The 21,866-nt window shown below is 37.9% G+C and overlaps 3 protein-coding genes across 3 annotated transcripts; 1 reads left to right on the forward strand and 2 right to left on the reverse strand.

Annotated features, from left to right (window-relative positions):
- Nucleotides 1–836: 836 nt before the first annotated feature.
- On the forward strand, nucleotides 837–3,136 carry LOC140793163 (uncharacterized). The gene is made up of 2 exons (XM_073144497.1): nucleotides 837–920; nucleotides 2,111–3,136. The coding sequence occupies exon 2, from the start codon at nucleotides 2,253–2,255 to the stop codon at nucleotides 2,826–2,828; it is 576 nt and encodes a 191-aa protein (XP_073000598.1). The 5' UTR covers nucleotides 837–920; nucleotides 2,111–2,252; the 3' UTR covers nucleotides 2,829–3,136.
- A 1,467-nt stretch (nucleotides 3,137–4,603) lies between these two features.
- LOC140793162 (uncharacterized) lies at nucleotides 4,604–5,609 on the reverse strand. Its single transcript, XM_073144496.1, has one exon. The coding sequence runs from the start codon at nucleotides 5,504–5,506 to the stop codon at nucleotides 4,604–4,606; it is 903 nt and encodes a 300-aa protein (XP_073000597.1). The 5' UTR covers nucleotides 5,507–5,609.
- Nucleotides 5,610–11,021: 5,412 nt separating this feature from the next.
- On the reverse strand, nucleotides 11,022–11,942 carry LOC140793879 (heavy metal-associated isoprenylated plant protein 47-like). Its single transcript, XM_073145644.1, has 3 exons — nucleotides 11,834–11,942; nucleotides 11,568–11,700; nucleotides 11,022–11,469 (listed from the first exon to the last, which is right to left on the reverse strand). Exons 1-3 carry the CDS (start codon nucleotides 11,840–11,842, stop codon nucleotides 11,228–11,230), a joined length of 384 nt encoding a protein of 127 aa, XP_073001745.1. The 5' UTR covers nucleotides 11,843–11,942; the 3' UTR covers nucleotides 11,022–11,227.
- Between the last annotated feature and the right edge of the window lie 9,924 nt (nucleotides 11,943–21,866).

Below are 21,866 nucleotides of genomic sequence, written 5' to 3' on the forward strand. Positions count from 1 at the left end.
TTGATTACAAACTCCAATTCTATTAAAATCTAGTAGGACCAACAGACATAACAACTATATGTCTAACAACCTAACTAGATATATGCTTTAGCCAATCGTACTTGTAAGGTGTGGCTTGACCCAGCCCTGAAATTTTATCATAACCTGGTTTCTATTTAACAAGTAGGTCTCCGGTTCATTAAAATAAAATAAAATAAGAAAATACAGTGGCTGTGGTTTGATTTTCTCAACTAATAAGAAGTTTGAGGTTCTAATTCTTGCAAAATTGAATATGTCGTAGTGAGTTGGAGTTGGCTTATTGTGGCCTTTTGTTACGAGAGAATTGATCAACCGGTCAAGTTAATTATCAAATAGGAGAAATTATATTTTACTTATTTGTGGTTCCGTCTAAATTCACTTCACCTTCTTATTATCTTAGGTCTAAATGTTACTTTTTCTAGCGTATTTAATAAAACTATAAGTAAAATTTAAAAATACTATTAGATACAAGATAGGGATTTGATAAGTTTTTCAACACATCTAAAATAATTTAAAATTTTAATATAAAAGTAAAATATATTACATATATGTATATTTTTATTATATTTTTGTTATTTAAAATTTGATCCGTATTGTTTTTAGATACGTCGAAAAACATACCAAATTATCTAAGACTTTATTTTTAATGATTCAGTTATAATTTAGTCAAATATAATAAAATTAGTAATGGTTTTAATTTGGAGCAAAATGAATTTAGGGGGTAACCTAAGGAGGTAAAATGTATAAAATATTAAAAGCTGATGCTGATAAGGACTAAACGGGTTGGTATCCAACAAGACTTCAGAAACCCGACCCACATGGTGCAGTCAAATTCTTCTCCTAGGGCTTGGGCTTGGGCTTCTCTCACACTCCGTCACCGTTGCACGCCGCCGCCATTGCTCGTAAGCTTCTCTCTCTTCTCTCTCTCTTAAGCTTTGCTTTTGAATTTTTGGATCTCCTCGTGTCGTTAGAGTTAATTCCTGATTACTAACACGAAAGAAAAGAATTGAACTTTAACCTCTTGTTGAATTTGACAAGCGAAGGCGAACACTATATTGAGCGAAAGGAATCACCTTTCCCGTTAATAACACATTGTTGTCCTTGAAGTGGTGAACCCAAATCGCGTTTTGAGCTTCTAGTGATGAATCAGCGAAGATCTAGTACGGTTTGATGTGTGTATGCCAATTATTAGGCATTCAAACATTGAGCTAAATCATATTGTTGAATCACTTGATCTCGTTCTTGTGTTGTCTTACTATAGTTTGATTGGGAATGGATTTTCGGATGGTCTAATTTCTTGGGATAAATGCCAAGTTTTTGTATCTCTTCCACATGGTAGTCTTCTCTGGTGGTATTTTGCATAATTATTCAACAAGAATTTCTGTGATCATTTTTGGATCTCTCTATTGTTAGGGTTGCTCTGGTTCGAGAGCCACATTTTGATGCATATTTGTTTGAATAAAGATAATGACGATACCTAACTAGACAACAATAGAAAGTACATGTTTGGGTGTTGGTATTGAAGATTTCTGCTACTTCCAATCATATCTAGTCGGTTCTTTACAATTTCCGAGATAGATGCTTGAAATCAGTGACACCTATATGCTGACTAGGGTACCATTGTTGGAATGATTGTCCTTATATGACTAACTTACATTTTGAAATAAGGTACTTGGAGATTTAATTCTAGATGGATAAGTTTTGGAGCACCCAAATACCATGTCCAACTTATTGCATCACTCTGTGCTTTTGTTCAGCACAAACACATGAATGTATTTCTTGTCCTGCATGCAGTTCAATTTGTTATGAAGTAAAATGTCAGGTGGGAAGTTCCTTCTGTCGCATTGTTTCGAAGTAGTTTTTACTCTGGAAAAGGCATTCTTTTACCAATGACCTTTTCTGCAGCATTATCTAGATATCTCAACAATGAATTGATTAGTTGATACGATATAAACTAACCCTACTGAATATCCCATCACCCAAAAAGAGAAAGCATTGGTTTCTTTCTTGCTTTCAGAAGATTATTTTTTCCCAAGGGCCACGCTTTTTGCATCTACCTAAATTGTTTGCGGAATTCTTTTTTTTATGGCAGATAATTGACTGGAATATCATGATCTTTCATAGAGGGCCTTTAATCTGGGAATGCTAGGCATTGCAGATAGTCCAGCAGGAGACTGAATCTATCTTCAGTGTCCTTTTCGTGGTTATTTCGTACTTTTAAGGATTTCAATAGGATGAGGCTGTTCACTGGATTAAAAGGTCTATGTGGTTATGTTGCCACATCCAGGAAATGTATATTACAAGCTCAATGCCGTATGTTATGTGCTGATTTAGCAGCCAAAGACTCGAAACCTAAGAGATACAAATATCCAGAAGTCTATGATCCATATGGACCGAAACCACCACCATCAGATAAGATCGTGGAGCTTGCTGATCGCATTGCTGCCCTTCCACCTGAAGAGTTGAAACAGATTGGTCCAACTCTCTTGATAAGGCTTAACCAACCGATTCTGCGGCCAATATCTGGACAAGGTTTCAATTTTGGTCCTCAATCTGGGGCATCTGCTGCAACGGCAGAGGAGAAGAAACCAGAAAAGACGGCATTTGACATCAAATTGGAGAAATTTGATACTGCTGCAAAGATCAAGGTGATCAAGGAGGTCAGAACATTTACTAATCTTGGATTGAAGGAGGCCAAGGATTTAGTAGAGAAGGTACCAGTCATTCTGAAGCAGGGAGTTACTAAGGAGGAGGCAAATGATATCATCGAAAAAATAAAGGCAGCTGGAGGAGTTGCTGTGATGGAGTGATAGATTTTTCCTTTGAGATGCCAATTTTTTATTGACTGGCAAACTTGCATTTCCTGATGAAGCCTGATTATAAATGAATATTGCATGTCAGTGTGCCATGACAGTGTAGAAGCTGATCTTTCGAAACATGTTTCAATGTTGATTATAATGTGTCTTTTGGCACTTGAGTTACCTTAAAAGAGATTTTGTTGCCAAAGTTGTTTAATTGCCTGGCTGTCACTGCTACGATATCTTTCCTATTATATTAGAAGGGAGTCAGATGTAAATGTAACATCCTGAAGGAAATGGATATAATAATGGTTACTATCCTCATGGGACTCACTAATCCTTTTATTGCCGTTGATTTTATCAAATGAACATCACTCGATCTTTTTAATTATCACTTATTGGACCGTCTGAATCATTATTCATTAATCAGCAATGTTCATTTATTACCTACTCCATGTGACCATGTCTATTACTTTGCTGTTACTTTTCTACATGATGCAATTGTCTGATTATTGTCAAGATGATAAGCCAAAGCATGTGCAGTTGAAGAATCTTTATCAGTTTAGTAATAGTTCTCACTATCAATTTCTCCTCTTATTGTTTCTCTTATTGTTTTATTTTGTCCCTTGTTGGTTGGCACACTGCCTATGTTCTACAAATGGATCTGCATGGGCAAAATAATGAACCTTGCTACAAGTATTAAACTGTTTATTTTTTACCTTTCCCTCAATATCTTCAATGAACTGAAATTGGTTCTAATTCAGATTTGCATGTTGAAATTTTCTTTCTTTTTCTTTTTTGAAGAGATTAAAATGTTGCTGATATCTGTGGCTAAATTCTGCATTGCTGCCATATATTCTTTTTTGTGTGCATGCACATTTTTGCAGGTTTATATTTAAATTCACTTTGTGGGCATGCCTCATGTTAGTCATCACATAGCCTTTTTCATGTTCTGTGCACATTCTGTTTGTAATTCTTGCATCCTCTTGTGATAACTGCAGTTTGTACCTTCCTAACAATGATGTCAAATGTTTTTATTTTTATCCATGACCTCTTACCAGCAGTGTCTTCTGTTTAGGTAATACAGATATTGGGTATTCCTGACTGATTTTCCCCATAGTTGAGTTGTTGCAGGACAAAACAAGCACCTTACTGCAGGTTGCTGATATGTAAAGAACTGCCACATTTGTCAAGGATTGAAGAACACAATATCTATTGCTTCTACTTAGATTTGTGAGGATGGTACATGATCAAGATTTTACAAAGCTTACTTGGGTTTCCTTGCTGCAGCCTCAGCATTTGCTCAAACTAGTAATATACCTAAAGCTTTGTAGGATTCTAGCAATAAACTTTCAAAATAGTTCACCAAGCTCAGAAAGTTTCATTTCAGTTGAGATGTAACAACTCCATTAGCTGTTCCCCCCTACTAGCTTACAGAAGTACCCCATAGTATCTGTTTCATGTCCTAGTTATCTTTATGCAAATTTACATGCATATTTACAACGAAGAGCATAGTAATGAATTACCTAGGACTTATGCATGCTCTTAGAAGGCCTCTTATTAAGAAATAATTCATTCCGTATTCAATTAGGGAGTAAGTATAGATTCTGAACAAAACTGGCCCTCTGAGAACTTTCGAGTTGCTCACATGAATTCCATAACTATACCATTATGATTATACAAACAAACTATCGAGTTTTTTCTTGTTTCCATTCAGATTACATCGTAGATACAAAATCTTGCAAATATAAACAATATGAGATTATCAGAATCACCTTATCTCTGTCTCATTCCAATTTCCATGCATACAGGAAGAAGCAGAACTCCGGAGCACCACTGCAAGTTCTAACAAGAGGGTGTTGTTCATTGTCACTCTGATTGATGCCATTCTGATGATCGTCGTCCACCGGCTGCCGTTCCAGCGCCGGCCCAGGCTTGAATATAAACAAGGCATGCGATCCCGGCCCCCCGAAGAGCCAGTCATGAACATCCCAGAAGACCTGCACCGGAGTCCGCTCGACGATCACCGTTTCGTTCCCCCGAAACTTCCATCGTAGATTGTCGACATGGATCAGCACAACGCCGTCGATGCTTATCCACATCTCGGGGTCCTTGGGCCCGGAGATGGAGTTCTCGACGACGATGTCATGCTCCTTTTTCCGGTCATCAAACCTAGTCCTTGTGCAGAAGCTCTTCTTGCCAAAGACATTCTCCCTTTTGCACAACAATGTGGCATCCTCCAAAGAAGGCCTGGACTTGGTTTTCTTGTAGGCATCCTTCTTACAGTCACCTAACAAGAGGATCACCTCCTCATTGCATACCAGGGCGACATAGTAGTTCCCCGAGGGCTCAGGACTGCCGGAGAATTTAGCCGATCGAAGGTCCCAGAAGACGTCGAGGCGGCTGCCGTCAATCTCCAAGGGCTTGGAGCCCTTCTTGCTCCAAAAGGGCCACGGCTTTAGCTCAACCTTGCATGTCAAAGGGCCGTCGGCGTCGGAATTCTCGACGGAGACGGAGAAAGAGTGGTTGATGAGGTTCTTGTTCCACACGACGGTCACACGTCGTGCCACACCGGCAATCATCGTTCGGTAGACGGCGATCACCGTACACTGTGCCGTCTTGTTGCTCGCCGTCTCATCCAAGTTCTTTTCAACGCAAGAGGATGGAGCATTGGTGCTCGGATCCTCCATTTGCCGATCAAATTAACGAGCTCAACTCCTTCCTATATGCCCCATTGACACCCTTTTTTACACGAAAAAAAATCCTAGATACTCGAGCAATTATGCAATATAATTCGCCCTCATACCAATTAATGCAATGTATTCATACCAATAACTTGATCATTGTAATCGGCTAACGACTACTGCTTCACATAACTCCTCCGACCAACCCAAGTGCAACAACATATACTGCAACGACGAAGAATGCGATAGATAATTGTTATGTTAATAGAGCTCTTAAAGCAAGAGATGAACAGAAATGAAGAGGAAATGGTTCAAAGGAGGAGTAAAATTTTATGATTATTTTTCTCGTAAATAAAAGATAAAAAATAAGAGGAGACCAATTCAATCTCTTCTACAGTTTTGTTTGTTATGTTGACAATTGTGCCCCTTGATACAGGCCAAAATCAATTTGGAACAGTGTTAATGGATACCATATTGGAGCCCAAATACCAAGGGCATATTAGTAAATGTGGTGAGTTAAAACAAACGAGCGGGAATTTAGCCACAAGTATCTCCGGGTACACAAATTGTTTAGGTACGTGGCAGTTGACCAGTTGAATCAAAATTAGGGTTTCGACCAAGTCAACTGTCAAGAAATCTAAATTGCATATAAAAAGAAGTTAGCAACTATATGTTTGACCCTAAAACTACCTAATAAAATTGCATCAAATTGCATTTTTATGTCCCAAATTCTATAATCCAAGCTGTTAAAAATTATATCCGAATTGCAAAACATAACGGAATGTCTCAATCACTGGGATACCTACCTAGAAAAGAAGTAGTGATCTGATTAACAACCTAATTATGAATGAATTATTTGTTAGTATATTATAATTCATATGTAGTTATAGTAAAGCCAATAAGATAGCTAACTAGTGATCAAAATGGGCTTATTATTGTCTTAAATAGTCTTTCTTTGTATCACTTTCCTTAACATTTTCTTGGACCAATTTTTGTGGGAATAACATTTGCTCTTTCCCTTAAGAGCCTGTTAAGGTTGCAGGATGAGGAGAAATCAAAATTGGAATAAAATGAGGATTCATTCTGAAATAAAAGATACTTTATTACTATTATAATTTAGTGTTTCATTGCAAAAAAGAAAGATACGTGTTGGATTAAAAATATGGGATAAGATGTGTTTGCTTATGACACTTGAAATAAGAGATAAAAATAACCAAATTGATCTTATTGCTCTCTTCCTAGTTCGTCAATAGATATTTTTCTTTTTTGTTTGGGAGAGATAGGAAATAGGTTCAAATTTAAATACAATTTGTAGTTTTATTTACAATAATTATATTAACTTCTCATGGTTATTTTTACATTTCTTAGCCAAAAGTAATTTAACTTAATTCGTCATAATTTAGACAATATAAATACTATAAAAAATAATAGGATCACAAATATACATCAAATGATGTGTTGAGTCATAACTGAATCATCTCACTTTTGTCGGATAGAACCCACTTATATAGGCTTAGTTGTTTATTATTTTTGGAGGATTTTTGCCCTTTGGCTTAAGCGTTTGAACAACTGATGGGTCGTTCGGATATCTCATTCGAACAGCTTCATGATGCTGTAGACTAAGAACAAGCTTTGTCGAGACATTCGAATGCCATCCAAGCCATTTGAATGTCTAATGCTAATCTCAATCCTATTAGGGTTATTTTAAATGTTTGCTTGAGTTAGGATTGGACTCCTAATATATATAGATATATCTAATCTAAGATATTATTAATGAATATTGAGCATATCTCCTCCTACCTCTCTCTCTCTCTCTCTCTCTCAAGCTAAGGTCATTGTCCTTCCTCCCTTCTTCGATTGATATATCTCCCTAGACCCTTAGGGGCAACCATTGTCTCATTTAGTTTCCCATCTAAACCTCAAATCTGCCCATTCTATCTTCATCTTAATTATCTCCCACACAATCATCACCACCATCAATCTCTATCCTTTCACTCTATTTAACCCACCTTAGCTAGGAACATATCATTTGGTATCAATGCTATTGTTTCTCAGACCAAATACCTACTACTAGATCCATAGCAATGCACTCACATAAAGGCACATTTGCAGTAGTGAAAGTGATAGCTTCTAAGGAGATCTATCCGATCCCTAACTCACCAATGATCGCGTCACTTCTACTATGCCAAGACATCCATATCTAGTCCAAATGACAGCCACCTTGATAGAATCGCCTCTATGGAGGCATTCACTCAAGCTTTTATTAGCTCACAATGGTGCCCCATAGTGGAGCCTCCACTTTGCAACTAGACCCCTCCACCTCCGATGTGTGAAAGATGATTTTTGAGGCTATGCCACCGTTAATGGAGCCCTTGCTGCTTATTCCAGTGGCAAGGCGACCCAAAATAGCCATCGATTACCACCGACCTCTACCCAAGCAATTAGTTGAAGACTTTGAAGATCAGGAAGAGTATGAGGACTTGGTGTCTCAATGGTCATATCCAAGGCATGGTTGTGCCACACAATGCCTGAGTGAACCCATGGAGAGAAGACCACCGAGATGTGAGATTTCAAGGTCGAATAATACGACTTGAATTTCTAAAGCCCAGGAGCGAAGATCCTCTTGACTGAATCTACCTCTCTGAGCAATTCTTCTTCTTTCAAGGGGCAGCGAAGGATCACAAAGTATTCTTGATATCATTCCATCTAGAGAGAGTTACCATAAAGTGGTACCAAGACGCCCAAAGAGTGAGGCTACTTGACTCGTGAAATGAGTTCACTGGTGCTCTTTGTATGCGATTTGGTTCGACTGAATATAAAAACTTTCAGACCATATTGACTAAGCTGACCTAGAAGACAACTGCCCGAGCGTTCCAAGAAGAGTTTGAAAGGGTGAGCAATTAGGTTAATGTTAGTGGACTTGGGGTTGAAAGCACCTTCATTAGCAATCTCTAACGGGACATTTAAATTGAGGTGAAAGCCGCATGACCGTAGACCTTGTTAGAGGCTTTCACTATGTCCCAAATGATAGAGGAGAAGATAAGGGACTTTGAAACACAATGCAGAGTGGGTGGACAATAGCTAATGCGAGGAACCCACCTCTGCCAACAATGGCCACACTCGTTGCTGTGGGTGGACTAATGAGGCCAACACAGAATTGCCCTACATCGAGTCTTCTAGAGGTTAAGGGGCCTCTGAGGGCCCTTATTGATCAAATAATGCTAGCCTAGGTGGAACAACAAAAGGCAAAAGGGCTATGCATCTACTGCGATGAGAGATACAATCGATGCACAAATACGTCTAGCCAATGTTCTCGATAATGCTATTCTAATAAATGGGTGAAGATAAAAATAAAGAACCAGCGAAGGATAATGTAGATAAAGAGTTTGCTATTTGGGAGATGCTAGATGATAGTGAGAAAGTTTATGTTGAGATTTTTCTTACATGCTTATGCTGACTCTTCGAGTCGATGACACCATGAAGAAGCATACGATGCCTAGACTTATTGACACAGGAAGTTATCATAATTTCTTGGATGAGCAAATGATCTAGAAGATTGGATTGAGATTAGAGTCGATCCTAGGCTTCAATGTGATGATTAGACATGACACCACTTAGAGAGGAGAGAGCATATGCTACAGAGTCATATTGAAGATTCAAGGATACTTGTTGACATTGGATTTTTACCTATTGGCTCTTTGAGGATAGATTTCAAGAGGAATGGTGACACATACATATAGCTTGATGGGATTCACTTTGTAACAAATGGAAGGGCTGCCTAAGCCACCCTAGATAGTGATGGATATGTAGGAGTTGCCACAACCATCAATATCCCCACTAGAGGCCATGGAGGCCTGTTTCTCTAATTCCTCACTTTGAAAATAAAATAAAATAAGCGGAAGCGTGCTAGAGTGATGTGATATGGTCTCAATCATGTCACCTCACAAAGGACATTAGGTTCGTTAAGCTGAACCTGTTTATCTAGGTTTAGTTATTTATTACTTTTAGAGAATTTTTGGCCTCACGCTCGGGTGTTTGAATGCCTAATAGGCCACTGAACACTCTTGTTCATACAATTTCATGACGCTGCAGATTGAGACCAAGTTTCATCTACGCATTCGAATGCTCGACACCGATCTCAGTCTGATTAGAGTTATCTTAAATGTTGGTTTGAGTTAGACTTTATATATATAGTAATATAATCTAGGGTATCGTTGATGAATATTGAGCATTTCTCCATCTTCTACCTCTCATCTATCTCTCATCTCATCTCCCTCTTATTCTCTCAAGCTAAGATCGTCACCCTTCCTACCTATTTCAATAATCGTTCCTCCCTAAACCCTCTGGGCTAGCCACTCCTCCGTCCTTTTCTACTTTTAACTCAGATCCACTCATTCCATCTTTTTCTTCATCATTTCCTACACCATCGTTGACATCATCAATCTCCATTGTTCCACCCTTTTTAACCCACCGTAGCTAGTAACATATCACTAATATTAGAATATTTCTCACGATAAATAAATTCTAGGGAAATTTGTATATAACACCCTGTCTTTTAGCTAAATTTGCATTTACACATTACATTTTCACTATTTATAAATTGAGCCCTATGATTTAGGGAATATGTGCAAAAAACACCCTGAGTTAGATTTCACCGTGAGAATATTCCATTAATTATATATATTTTATTTTTAAAATACCTTAAATGCCTAAAATACCCTTAGGTTGACCCAAGGTTGACCGACCCCTAGGTTGATCCACGGGACGACAACGCAACCACCACCTTCGCCCGCGTCCTCGACGGGGATCTTGGCGTCCTCGATGGGGATTCGGAGTGGTTGAGCGTTGACCCCGAGGGCACGGCCACGACGGGCAAGGCCGCACTCTCGTCTGAGCAGCTGAGTCCCCGATCCCGGCGAAGTCCCCAATCTCGGACCAAACTCCGGCGTAGCCGAGTGGCGGAGTCCCCAATCTCAAGCCAAACCCAGTGTCCAACACCTCGCCCATCACGTCGCTCCCTGCCATCACGTCGCGAACGCCGAATCCCGGCGAGGGAGGTGGGAATAATGAGGAGGGAGGAGAGAATGAGGTGTGAGGAGGGAGGATGAGTGTTAGGTCGGTTGATGAGGAGGGAGGAGGAAGGAGGGAGGGGGAGGAAGGAGGAGGGAGGAAGATTGGGTTTAGATCAGACGGTGGAGAAGGGTTGGTTGGATTTAGTTGGTTAGTGGGTTGGGTTGGGTTTAGTTAGTTAGTGGGTTGGGTTGGGTTTAGTTGGTTAGTTGGTTTGGGTTGGGTTTAATTGGTTAGTTGGTTTGGGTTGGATTTAGTTGGTTAGGTTTAGTTGGGTTAGGTTGGGTGGGGTTGGGTTTAGTTGGGTTAGGTTAAGGGTATTTTTGTAATTTCTTAGTACAGTTAATTTAACTCATGTGTTTGGTTAAATTTAACTAACGGATTTAACAGCAGGATGTTTTCTTCACATATGCCCTAAATCATAGGACTCGATTTACAAATAGTAAAAATATAGGGTGTAAATGCAAATTTTATTAAAAGACAGGTATTATATACAAATTTCTATATATTCTAATACATTATTAAGTATATTACAGTCACTATAAACATATACTAATAACCACCATTCAAAAATAAAAATTTAATAATATTTTGGTAATAACATAACTAATCTTTCTCCAAAATTAACACCTTTTATACTCTTTTGTGTCACATCAACTATAATAACGAAACTTCTATTTCAACTCCTCTTTTTATAAGAATAGGATTATAGTTAGGCTCAAGAAGAAACAAGGTAAGAATACGGTTCTTCTTCTCTTCTTTCTTCTCCTCTTCTCCTACACTGATCAACTCCGCGTAGTGCATCCGTTTCCGAAGCATTCTAGTTAGGGCAACTGGGTCAACTCCATCGCCAACGACGACAATCTTATCTTCTCCGTCCAGTGATGCAGATATTACACCTACCAAGTTAACATTTTACAACTTAATTATTTAAGTACAACAAGTTGTATATATATATATACTACTGTTTGCTAAGAATAAATAAGTTGATGATTACCAGAGAAGCCAACAACAATCTTGAGAGCCTTTGATCTCTTTGTTGTACACTCCATAGAGGCCAGTTTCATTAAGCAACAAAGGTAGCCTGCACTATAACCACCCTCCATAGACACCTTGATCACAATCTTTTGCTGCAATATATTAATGATTCAAGTTACAGATCTCTATGATCTCAAGCTAATCTAGTATAAATATATATATATATATATATATATATATATATATATATATATAAGTAGAGATGATCATTAACTAATTACTTACCTTAACCATGTTAGTGTTGGAAAAGTAAGCTGCTATGAGAATCTAAAATAGGATATTTGTTAGTTGCTGGATGGGTTGCGAAGTAGGAAGCAAAAGCTGCAGCCTTTTTATAGAGAAGATGGAAGAGAGAATTAAGTGGGCTTCGTGGAAGGTAATTAATAAGGAATTAAACTAAACGAGACACGGTTTCACATTGACAATACGTTAGGTGGCCTCAATATTTTCTTTTTCTTTGTTACTCCGTAGTAGTAGTTATCAGGGACCCAAGTGTTCGATGTTCCTTAAGTCCAAGTCCTCTTCTGTGGTCTTTTTTTAAAGTTAAAGTAAATGACTCACCTAGCAGAAGTGAAAGAAAGAGACAATTAAGAGAAATGCATGTCTTGTGGCTCGAGCTAGAGCCGAGCTAAAATTTTGAGCTAAAAAATATATTGAGCGGAGCTGAGCTTTGCCAGCATCGGCCCAGCTCAAGCTCGATTAGGTTTGATAATATATATCTGCATTTAGCTTTTTAAGTCCTTAAGCCCAAACAAGCCCATAGAGTTGTCAAACCAAGCTCGAGCTTGTAGCTGAAGATGAGCTAAGCTGAGCCATGTTTAAGCTCGAGTAGAAAATTTTTGTAATCGAAATCAAGCTTAGCTAAGTCCATCTCGCTTAAGCTTAGTTCATTTACACCCTTGAAATTAGTCAATTCGTAATCTTTTCTTATTTGCTTATTTATAAATAGTAAATTAAATACCACTCTTTCTCTCTCTGAGTGTGCTTAAGTACAATTAATGTAAACAATCTTATTTTTTATGGCAAGTGAATGAGTATAATAAAGTTATCAATACACTTTTTTCTTTTTACCAAAATGCATGTACATAAAATTTTTATTTATATTCAAAGCATATACAACAACTAAACATTTTTTAGATTAAAGGACTATAAGAAGTCAAGCATAAAAGATAGTTCCCCTTTTTTGAGGCTTGTATGTTTGTTTCTAAGTCCCAACAGCTACGATTCTAATTCGTAGTTGATATGCTAACAACAAAAGTAGGCTTAGGTTAGATTACCCTTTCGCCCCAATCCTAAGGATATTAATCTTACAACAATTATTAAAAAAGCCACTTGACCCACTATTTTATATTTTATAAGGTTTTTTCTTTCTATTTAATTATCTTAGGTTAACCCCAATCAAGGAGATAATGACCTATTGCGGAAACACAAATATAGGTAAATAATTAAAACAAACACAAATGATTTTTATATAGAAATCCCAAACATAGTTAAAAACTATGAATCCTTTCATCTACGATTAAATCGATCACCGATAATATGCAAATGTAAGAATTACTTACAAACTGCTTACTAAATCTCATAGTTATATCTGAACTTGTCATACTCACTAGAACCTATGATGAATTTATTTTTTGTGGCTAATCAATTCAATCTCAATAACCCTCGAAATTAGATAAAACCTATTCTAGTGCCCTTCGAGCTTGCACCTTATTTTGAAGATGGATCTGGAAGAAATGATTAGAAAATGTCCAAAGAAACTCAAATCTTTAATCCCCTTTGATCACCAAAGAACCTCATAGACTCTTTTTTAGGGCCTCGAAGTATGTTCTCTCCTCATCCTCTATGAACTAGGGTTTAATAATTTATATCTCTGTGAAAAAATACTTTTAAGTAAACTCCTTATGATTTTATGCCCTCTATCAAAAGCATTCGAACACCCTAAGGTCCATTTGAATGATCTAATAGTTGACTGAATGCAGAGTGGCTATTATAATGCCGTTGAGAGTATTTTTTTTCATACTGCTTTAAACATTATGACATTGTTTGAATACTTCAAAAATGACTTTCATACTATCTCAAATGTTACAGAATCATTTAAATATTCTTCTAATGATTCAGAAGATGTCTTTTAATTCGTCCCAAATCTAGTAAAGTGTATGTTAAATATGAATTGAAGCCTCCTTTTATATACAATTATGCTCATATAAAATATTCAAAATACATCTAAAAAGGTCTTTTGTAAGTAAATTGCCAATACAAAAAAAAATCTAGCGCTACTTTTTCCATAAAATTTGCTCACAATCGATGGGAATAATGTTAGTAATTACGCATTACTTTCCAAAATCCCAATTAGAATAATATTCTTGGCCACCAAATCGAAATGAATCAATTAAATTGGTTACACAAGTGACCTTATCTAACCCATTTAAGGGTTCATATATTTGCATTTAATATTTTAATCTCTTTGATAAATGAATTGTGTTTGTGCTTAATTTTGCTTAATCTAGTCCAATCTGAACTTGATTTAATTCGAATATCCTAACCCAACAAACTCACCACCCTTAGTTTGTGAATATGACATTATGCGCAGCTAGTGACAGCCATTAGAGTAATTCCAACTTTAATAACTAAGAAGGCAAAATGCTTGAGATCTTTCAGGTTATGAAATTATAATGTTATAATAATTGTGAAAAAGAAAAAACTTCGTGAGATAACTATTAGGGCCTAATAATACAATACTTAGTAAATCATTCAGTTTTGCCGCCCCAAACTTACGGGCTTAATAAATTAGAATGTGGTATAATATGTCCTAACACGCTACGGTGAAAATAAGTAGGAATAAATTTATTACCTTAGTGAAAGATTTGATACTAAGATATACCTTCCCTTTGTGTGCATATTTTGCATCGTATGCATAGTTATCAAAACCGGACTAGATGTTAAGCCGATTAGAAATTTGAGTCGCTTAGTCATTAGTTTGCTTGTTGGTATTTTATTAAGGAATATTTAAATAATATATATAGTTCTAAATAATTTTGAAAAGATAAAATAATATCTACAAAAATAATACAATTATATTTCATCTATTATTTAGCCATTTTTGTTGTAGGAGCTAAATTCAGATTTAATTATCATTTAGTATTATTTAGTTATTTTAACTAATATTTTGGTTTAAGTATATCAAGTCATATGATTTGTTTTTAATTTGAAAAAAAATATTAAGCAGCTCCATCCTCTCAGTAGGAGGATGTGTCACCTCTTTGTATTGTTAACTCTATTCTTAGGGATAATGGCTCCCCTTTGTTTTATTTCTTTACTGTCATTTATCCCATGCTAGTCATTATTATCCCTCTTTCTTCAATGTGCTTCCATAGATTGCTTTCCCCTCCTCTCATCTATCACCTTGTCCAACTAGGGTACTCTCCTCCCCCTCCCTTAACCTAGATATTTACCTTCTCCCAGGCCCTTCCCCTCTTACTTCTCCCTCGCTCTCCACACTACATCCCTTCCACGACTATTCAGGATTTCAATTTGCTAAGATCTATGGGGTAGAAAGCCTCACAAAAATGCAAAGGGGTTTCCCATTAGAAAGGCCAAGCCTATGATTGTTCTAAAGAATTCCCTAGGTTATATCATCTCTCTAGCATTATAGTAACTAAGTTCACCAGAGCATTAAATTTCTCGTACTCTAACTAGAACCACTCAAACTTGAACAGGGTCTACCTGACCTTTGCACTTTACCCAAATGGATCAAAAGCGGAGTATAATCAGAGGCAATACGCGGGAGATGGTCAACAAAAACATCAGCATAATGGTCCGAGAAAGCACCATTAACAAAAACTCGATCAAGCCTGGTGAGGACTCTAGAATTGCCATGCCTTTTATTACATCAAGTAAATGGACAACCCTTAAACATGAAATCAATAAGGCCAGCAAAGGACAAAAATGAGCAGAAAACACGAATAGAGTAGTTGAGATGAAAAGGGTTACCCCCTAAATTTATCCTCAGAATTCTTAGTACAATTAAAATCACCTAAAACCATCCATAGAATATCACAATTATTGAAAAAACTCAATTCATACCACAAATAATTACACTGTAGAACAATAGTATTAGCATAGATAGCAGAGAGAAGCAAAGGCATTTTACTTGACTTAGAGATTACCAGATAACTAACTTAGGGGAGGTATGAACAATAGAGGCTTGGAGGGACGCCACTCTCCACTCGATCATGATGTCGCTTGCCGCACCCATTCTAGCAATGAAGATCCCCATCCAAATAGGGGCTAGCTTGCATAGAAAAGCCACCATATTAGGGTAGTTAAGATGTGATTCAAGGAGAATAAGCAGATTTGGAACATAAGTATTTAAGAGGTGTTGAAAAGAGGACCACCCTTCTCGTTTAGCAATGCCACGATAATTCCAACATATCAACTTCATAAACAAATAGTGGAGAAGGTTTGTTCCAACTCGATAGAGTCATGCATCATCCTATCATGTGCCCTTAGCACAAGCATGCTAGTCTTGGCTGACTGATCGATTCTTAGGATGTGCTTGAATCTTATTGAGCAGGCTCTCGTGCAATGGAGAAGGCTTCATAGACAAATAGTGGAGAAGGCTTGTTTCAACTTGATAGAGTCGTGCATCATCCTATCATGTGCCCTTGCCACAAGCATGCTAGGCTTGGCTGACTGATCGATTCTTAGGATGTGCTTGAATCTTACTGAGCAGGCTCTCGCGCAGAATAACAAGGCCATTATGAGTGAGGATGATGGCCTATCGAGCTTCTTGTGCCTTAAGGACTGTTGCGTCGACCTTGGGATTAAATCTAGGTTAGGTGGATCCTTCGACATGTTCACATCCTATTACAAGGTGGCCCAAGCAACAAGGTGAAAGAGAAGGCAGCTGCGACTGGGCCCAAGTCAATAGTGAAAGTATCAGCCATAGGGAGGGTCTCACTAGTTTGAGTGGATCCGGCACCATGGTTGGTGGGGGTGAGCCTAGTTGGACCGAGTTTGTAATATCTACACGAAAAAAAAAAATGTGCACACGTGCCCGACATGTGTGCTGAGCTTAAGGGCATGCACGTTCGGGACACCTGCGCCCCTTTCCTTCTCCCTCCCTCTCTCTATTCTTTCTTCCTATTTTTTTCTTTTTTTTCTTCTTTCCTCTTTCTTCTCCCCGCCAATAGTCTTTTCCCTCCTTCCTTCTTCTTGTCACGCCGGAGCGCTGCTGAAACCGCTGACCTCCTAAATTGAAGCGCTAGAGCTACCTCATCCTCTAGGTAAGTTTAATTTGCAATTCATTAGTTAATTATGATTATTTCTCTATTTCTCTCGCCCTCTTGGTCTTGCCATGATCCGGTCGATCGACGGCTTTGTGCCTTGCCATACTGGCTCAATGAGCTCTCCCCCTTTTTGTAAGGATGCCCCAAGTGGCTTCCTTTAGCGCCCTCATGGCCGAAGCCGTCAGGCGGCCCTTCGCCTTGGTTAATGGTTGAGGTGAGGTAGATTCTCGCCGTCAGCTAGCTCTAGCAGCTGGGCTTCCCCTCAATGGGCTTTTGCTTATCGAGGGGAGCATGTTGGTGGGGTTGGCTATTGCTTGTGGTTGGGTTCGCCAACAGCTCTCCCCTCCACCGATTGAGTTCTTGCCCATCGATGGATGGTCTCTGTCTTCCCCACTAGTCAGGTAGGAACTGTGGGTGCCTTCCTCCACCGGCAGGGTGTCAACTAGGCCAGTGGCCCTGGCTTTCAGTAGCCACCCTTCCTTTCTCCCTCCTTTTGGTCGAGGTGAGGAATGAGGGGGGTTGTCTCAGGCTCGGGCTAGGTGCAGCCCAACCTGAGGCCCGAGTTCTAGGTTGGGCTAGGAGCGACCCAGTTTGAGGCCTAATTATCGCGTCAAGTTGGGCTAAGTGTAGCCCAACCCAAGTTTGGAGTGTGGTTGGGCTTCATGCAGCCTAGGCCAAGTTTGTGTTGGGTTCGAGCTACAAGTAGCCTAACCCATGTGGTGGGTTTGAGCCACTAGTAGTCTAGCCGAAGTTGCGTTAGGTTTAGACTACAGGTAGCCCAACCCATGGGTGGGCTGCCGGCTAGTCCATGAGACCTTTAGGGCTTTGGGCCTATTTTTGTGGGTTTATACTTAGCCTTGAGATGGCCAAGCCGGTTAGTTGTATTTTAATCTTTTTAATTTATGATAGTCATCTTATTATTTATTCTCGTCAACTTGAGCCCTAATGTTAATTATCAATAAAGAGTGGTTTGGTTAATTTTAATAATTGCTCTTAATAGGGATTTAGTTCTAGGTAGCATTTAGCATAGTTGATTTTTTACTTTGGTTAAATCAATTCTAGCAATTGAGTCAATGATCTTGGTGTATCTGTATTAATTACTCTTATCGGAAAATTAATATAAATTAATGTAGGAAAATTATATTAAGTAGATTATCTTAGTTAGTGAGGCGAATTAATTCTGTGTTATCCATGTGATTTACTTAAACAATAATACTTAGTGGAATGAGAATTCAAGGTAAATTATTTTAAATTATTTTTAATAACGTGTTAGGCGCTAGTACAACTATGCTAGATTAACATAATTAATAAATATGGGAATCCGTAGATGAACCTATCAAAGCCTATAGTGAACATTAGTAGAGTTATTTAATTAATTAGTGGGAGGTATTTGTGCTTACATTTTTTTATTACTTTTCTTATCAAGGTGGACTCCATACCTTATGAGGATGATCCAGTGGCGCAATGGCATCTATTATTAGAAATACGGTTCAGGCAAATGAAACTCTATAATCTAGGAGTAGTATAGAGAATGAAATAACTTAACTTATGACATCACATTCATAGCATGCATGTGCATATATTTTTTTTATCTTAATTATTGCATGTCATGCATGATAATTTTATTTTGCTGTTTGCTAAGATTTTTCATATCATAATTCCTACGTATATTTATTGGGTATGAACATATATGTTAGTACGCAAAACATGATAATGATAGATGTTACATTATGCTTGTTATGTTGTATACGCGCACGACCATGAAGGGGGTGACTACTGTGTCTCGACGATATCTGACACCTCTCTAGCTAAGGTTAGGGATAAGGGATACTATTATATATATATATTAGGGCCCATGCTTGAGGTCATAGTCTGTTGATCACAAACAATCAGGTAGCCATTTCATTGGGTGATGGGAAATTTATTGTCGATCAACAAGAGTCGTATCCTTTAGGATATTTAAGATTGAAAGAGAAGGATATAATGATCTAGACCTAGCGGTATCTAATGATGTAGGGTGAGGGAGCTCGTGAGCGATGGCTCATGATTTTCGCACAGTGGTGTGATGGTATGGAGTCGAGGGCTCTTATGATAATATTGATGTGCGATACTAACCTATGTGATGAGCTTACGACTGAGGTTCTTAGTTTGCTGTGATGGATAATTGGTCATGCTATTTTTTAGATGATGGGCTAGCGATTCTACCGCTAGAATCCACCCTCCCTTGGGGATATGCATGTGGTCGGGTGAGATGATGATATGGCCTATTGGCGTAACTTTGCAACAGCCTAAATTACAGACTTGGTAGCATGAGAGAATGCATGTTATCTGGTGTAGCATTGACATAGCCTTTGAGTGGAGCTCGGTGTGAGCTCGAGTTTGAGAACTTGATAGTCCAGATGATACATGGTATGTTATCGATTGCTAATGCATATGTGTATTGGATGAGCATGACGAGTATGTGATATTGATGCATTCTATTTGATCATGATGCACATATTCATATTTACTTATTGTTGTATTTTGTATTGCACTACTTTTAGACTATAGTAGTTGACACATGTTGGGCTTTATGTTCACCACCGTTTAGTAAAATTATTTTCAGATTAGTAGATGAGCCTCGACCTGTGGATGATTTGGAGAAGATTGGCTTTGAGTCTTCTAATTCTTACTCTTATTCTATACATGTAAATTAAGCTAAATAGCTTGTAGCTTCTGTGTGAGCTTTGTTTGATTTTGTTATAAATATGTGTTTTGGGTTTATTGTGGCTCTGGTGTTATGAGCTTTTTTGTCTATAATTTTTGTGGAAATGTGAGCTTTTTATTTATATATTGTGTTAAAACATTGACCGGCAGACCACGTGAGGAGCACGCATTTGGTGGCGGTTGTTATTGAGTTCCTACTGCTCAGCTCTAATAGGCCCTCCTTTGGGCTCCTACCGCTTAGCTTTTATGGTATATATCTTAAAATGAGTAGCTCACAATTTGTTGGCGCGAGGAATCAAAGCAACATTAGCATGTTGAACCCACAACGGAGCATCTAACAACGCAAGCAGCCTGCGCAGGGACTTGGTTTGGATCGGAGGGTGAGGAATTAGCTGGAGTACTGAGAGATAGCTCACCCTAACTTTTTGCCAACCATTGGGGCCACTGGTAACCACTGTTTGTCGTTGGAGCAGGCCAAGGTGTTGTCGAAGCCTCTCTCTCCCCCTTGTGGTTGTAGGCTTGCACCATGATCTAGGGCTCAAACACGTCTTCTTCCACAGCCACGTTCGGCACAACTCTCATCTGCCCCCTCGGTTGGAGAGGTCCACGATTCGGAAGGAGCTCCTGCGGGAGAGTGACTAGCGGCATCGCCAAAATCACCCATGTTTCTATCTCTCTCAGTGGCCTTTCTTCCTCTTCCAAGAGAGCACTTGTTGAAGTTTAGTTTCAGTCCAAAATTGCTTTTGGAGCAATCTAATAGAAACTTAATGATTAAGACCTCTCTTTCATAAGCTTTAATTAATAAAAATTATTATGTCATCAGCATATTGTAATTAAACATCACTCCCCCATTAATGATCTCAACACTTAAATTAACCAGTAATTAAACCATTTTATTTAGCCTTGTCCAATGTTCTGTTCAATCACAAATGAAGCTAGATGTGATTGCTTTTTTAATCAGCATAATCCGTATGCTATCTATTTACATCTAGGTGTGGAAGATTAGTCAATTAATTTTTTTTAAAGACTAAAGAGGACTTGGACTTTCGGACAACAACATCTGGGCCCTGGGTCCACTCGTCTTCACCAACTTGAAGACAGTTAATGTGCTTTCGCCGGTTTCTGGTGGTAGCCATGGCGTGGAAAAATCTGTTGCCTCTTCGATCTTAATTATCTATATAAAGCCTGCAAGAATTGCTTCCTACTTCGATCTGAAGCCATTGTTGGCTTCTCTGGTAATCACCAACTCATTCTAAACAACAAGCAGTGGCAGCTGTTGTAAAAATATTGACCTGTTTTCCGGCATGCATGCGTGATAGTAGGTGTTATATCTGCATCACTGGACGGAGAAGACAAGGTTGTCGTCGGCGGTGACGGAATCGACGCCGTCGCCTTAACGACGATGCTTCGGAAACGGATGTGCTACGCTGCGTTGATTAGTGTATCGGAGGAGGAGGAGAAGAGAAGGCAAGCAGTAAAAATAGCTTTAATTGTTTGTGAGCCTACTTAAAGATCATGTGGTGGTGTAGGTTTTGGGGAAGGTCTATGAGTGTCTATGTTATGTTATGTATACAAGATATAGATTTGGTGCTAATTAATCTTAATTCTCTTCTTCTAGTTTCCATTACCGAAAAATTAGGCTCGAATTTATTTTTCTCACTTATAGTTTTATTTGTGTCAATTTAACATTTATAGTTATATACAAACTAAAACCAATGTATTTTTGATTGTATTTGACCATACTACATATTAACTTTTAAGAGACAAATTAGAGACAAAATTATTGTGGATTGAATAAGATTTTTGACACATTTAAAATAATATTAATTAGATTTAAAATGACAAAAGTATGGCAGAAATATACATCCGTTACATATATTTATTACATCTTTATTATTTAAAATTCAATCGATATTATTATAAATGTATTGAAAAAATTATTCAATTTTTTACAACTTCATTTTAGACGAGAGTCTTTAAATTCAAAACATAATTTGGTTAAATATATTAAAAAAACTAATATATTTTTTTAGTTTAGATCACAAGAGGATAAATTATTACAGGAATGAAGTTAACTAACTACAGGAAAGTTAAATATAATTTCCTCTTCTTTTGTTGATGTATATTCGCTATGTTGTACTGCAAATACGTAACAGAGAAAATAGTATTAGAATACGTGGTGAGTTATCCATATAAAACTTTAAATTGATTTTTATCATAGTTATCACTATATATTTTATAATATCATAATTATCATTAAA

Source organism: Typha latifolia, chromosome 8 (assembly GCF_019914945.1).
Source record: "Typha latifolia isolate L0001 chromosome 8, TyphaL0001v2, whole genome shotgun sequence".
NCBI classification, from domain to species: domain Eukaryota; kingdom Viridiplantae; phylum Streptophyta; class Magnoliopsida; order Poales; family Typhaceae; genus Typha; species Typha latifolia.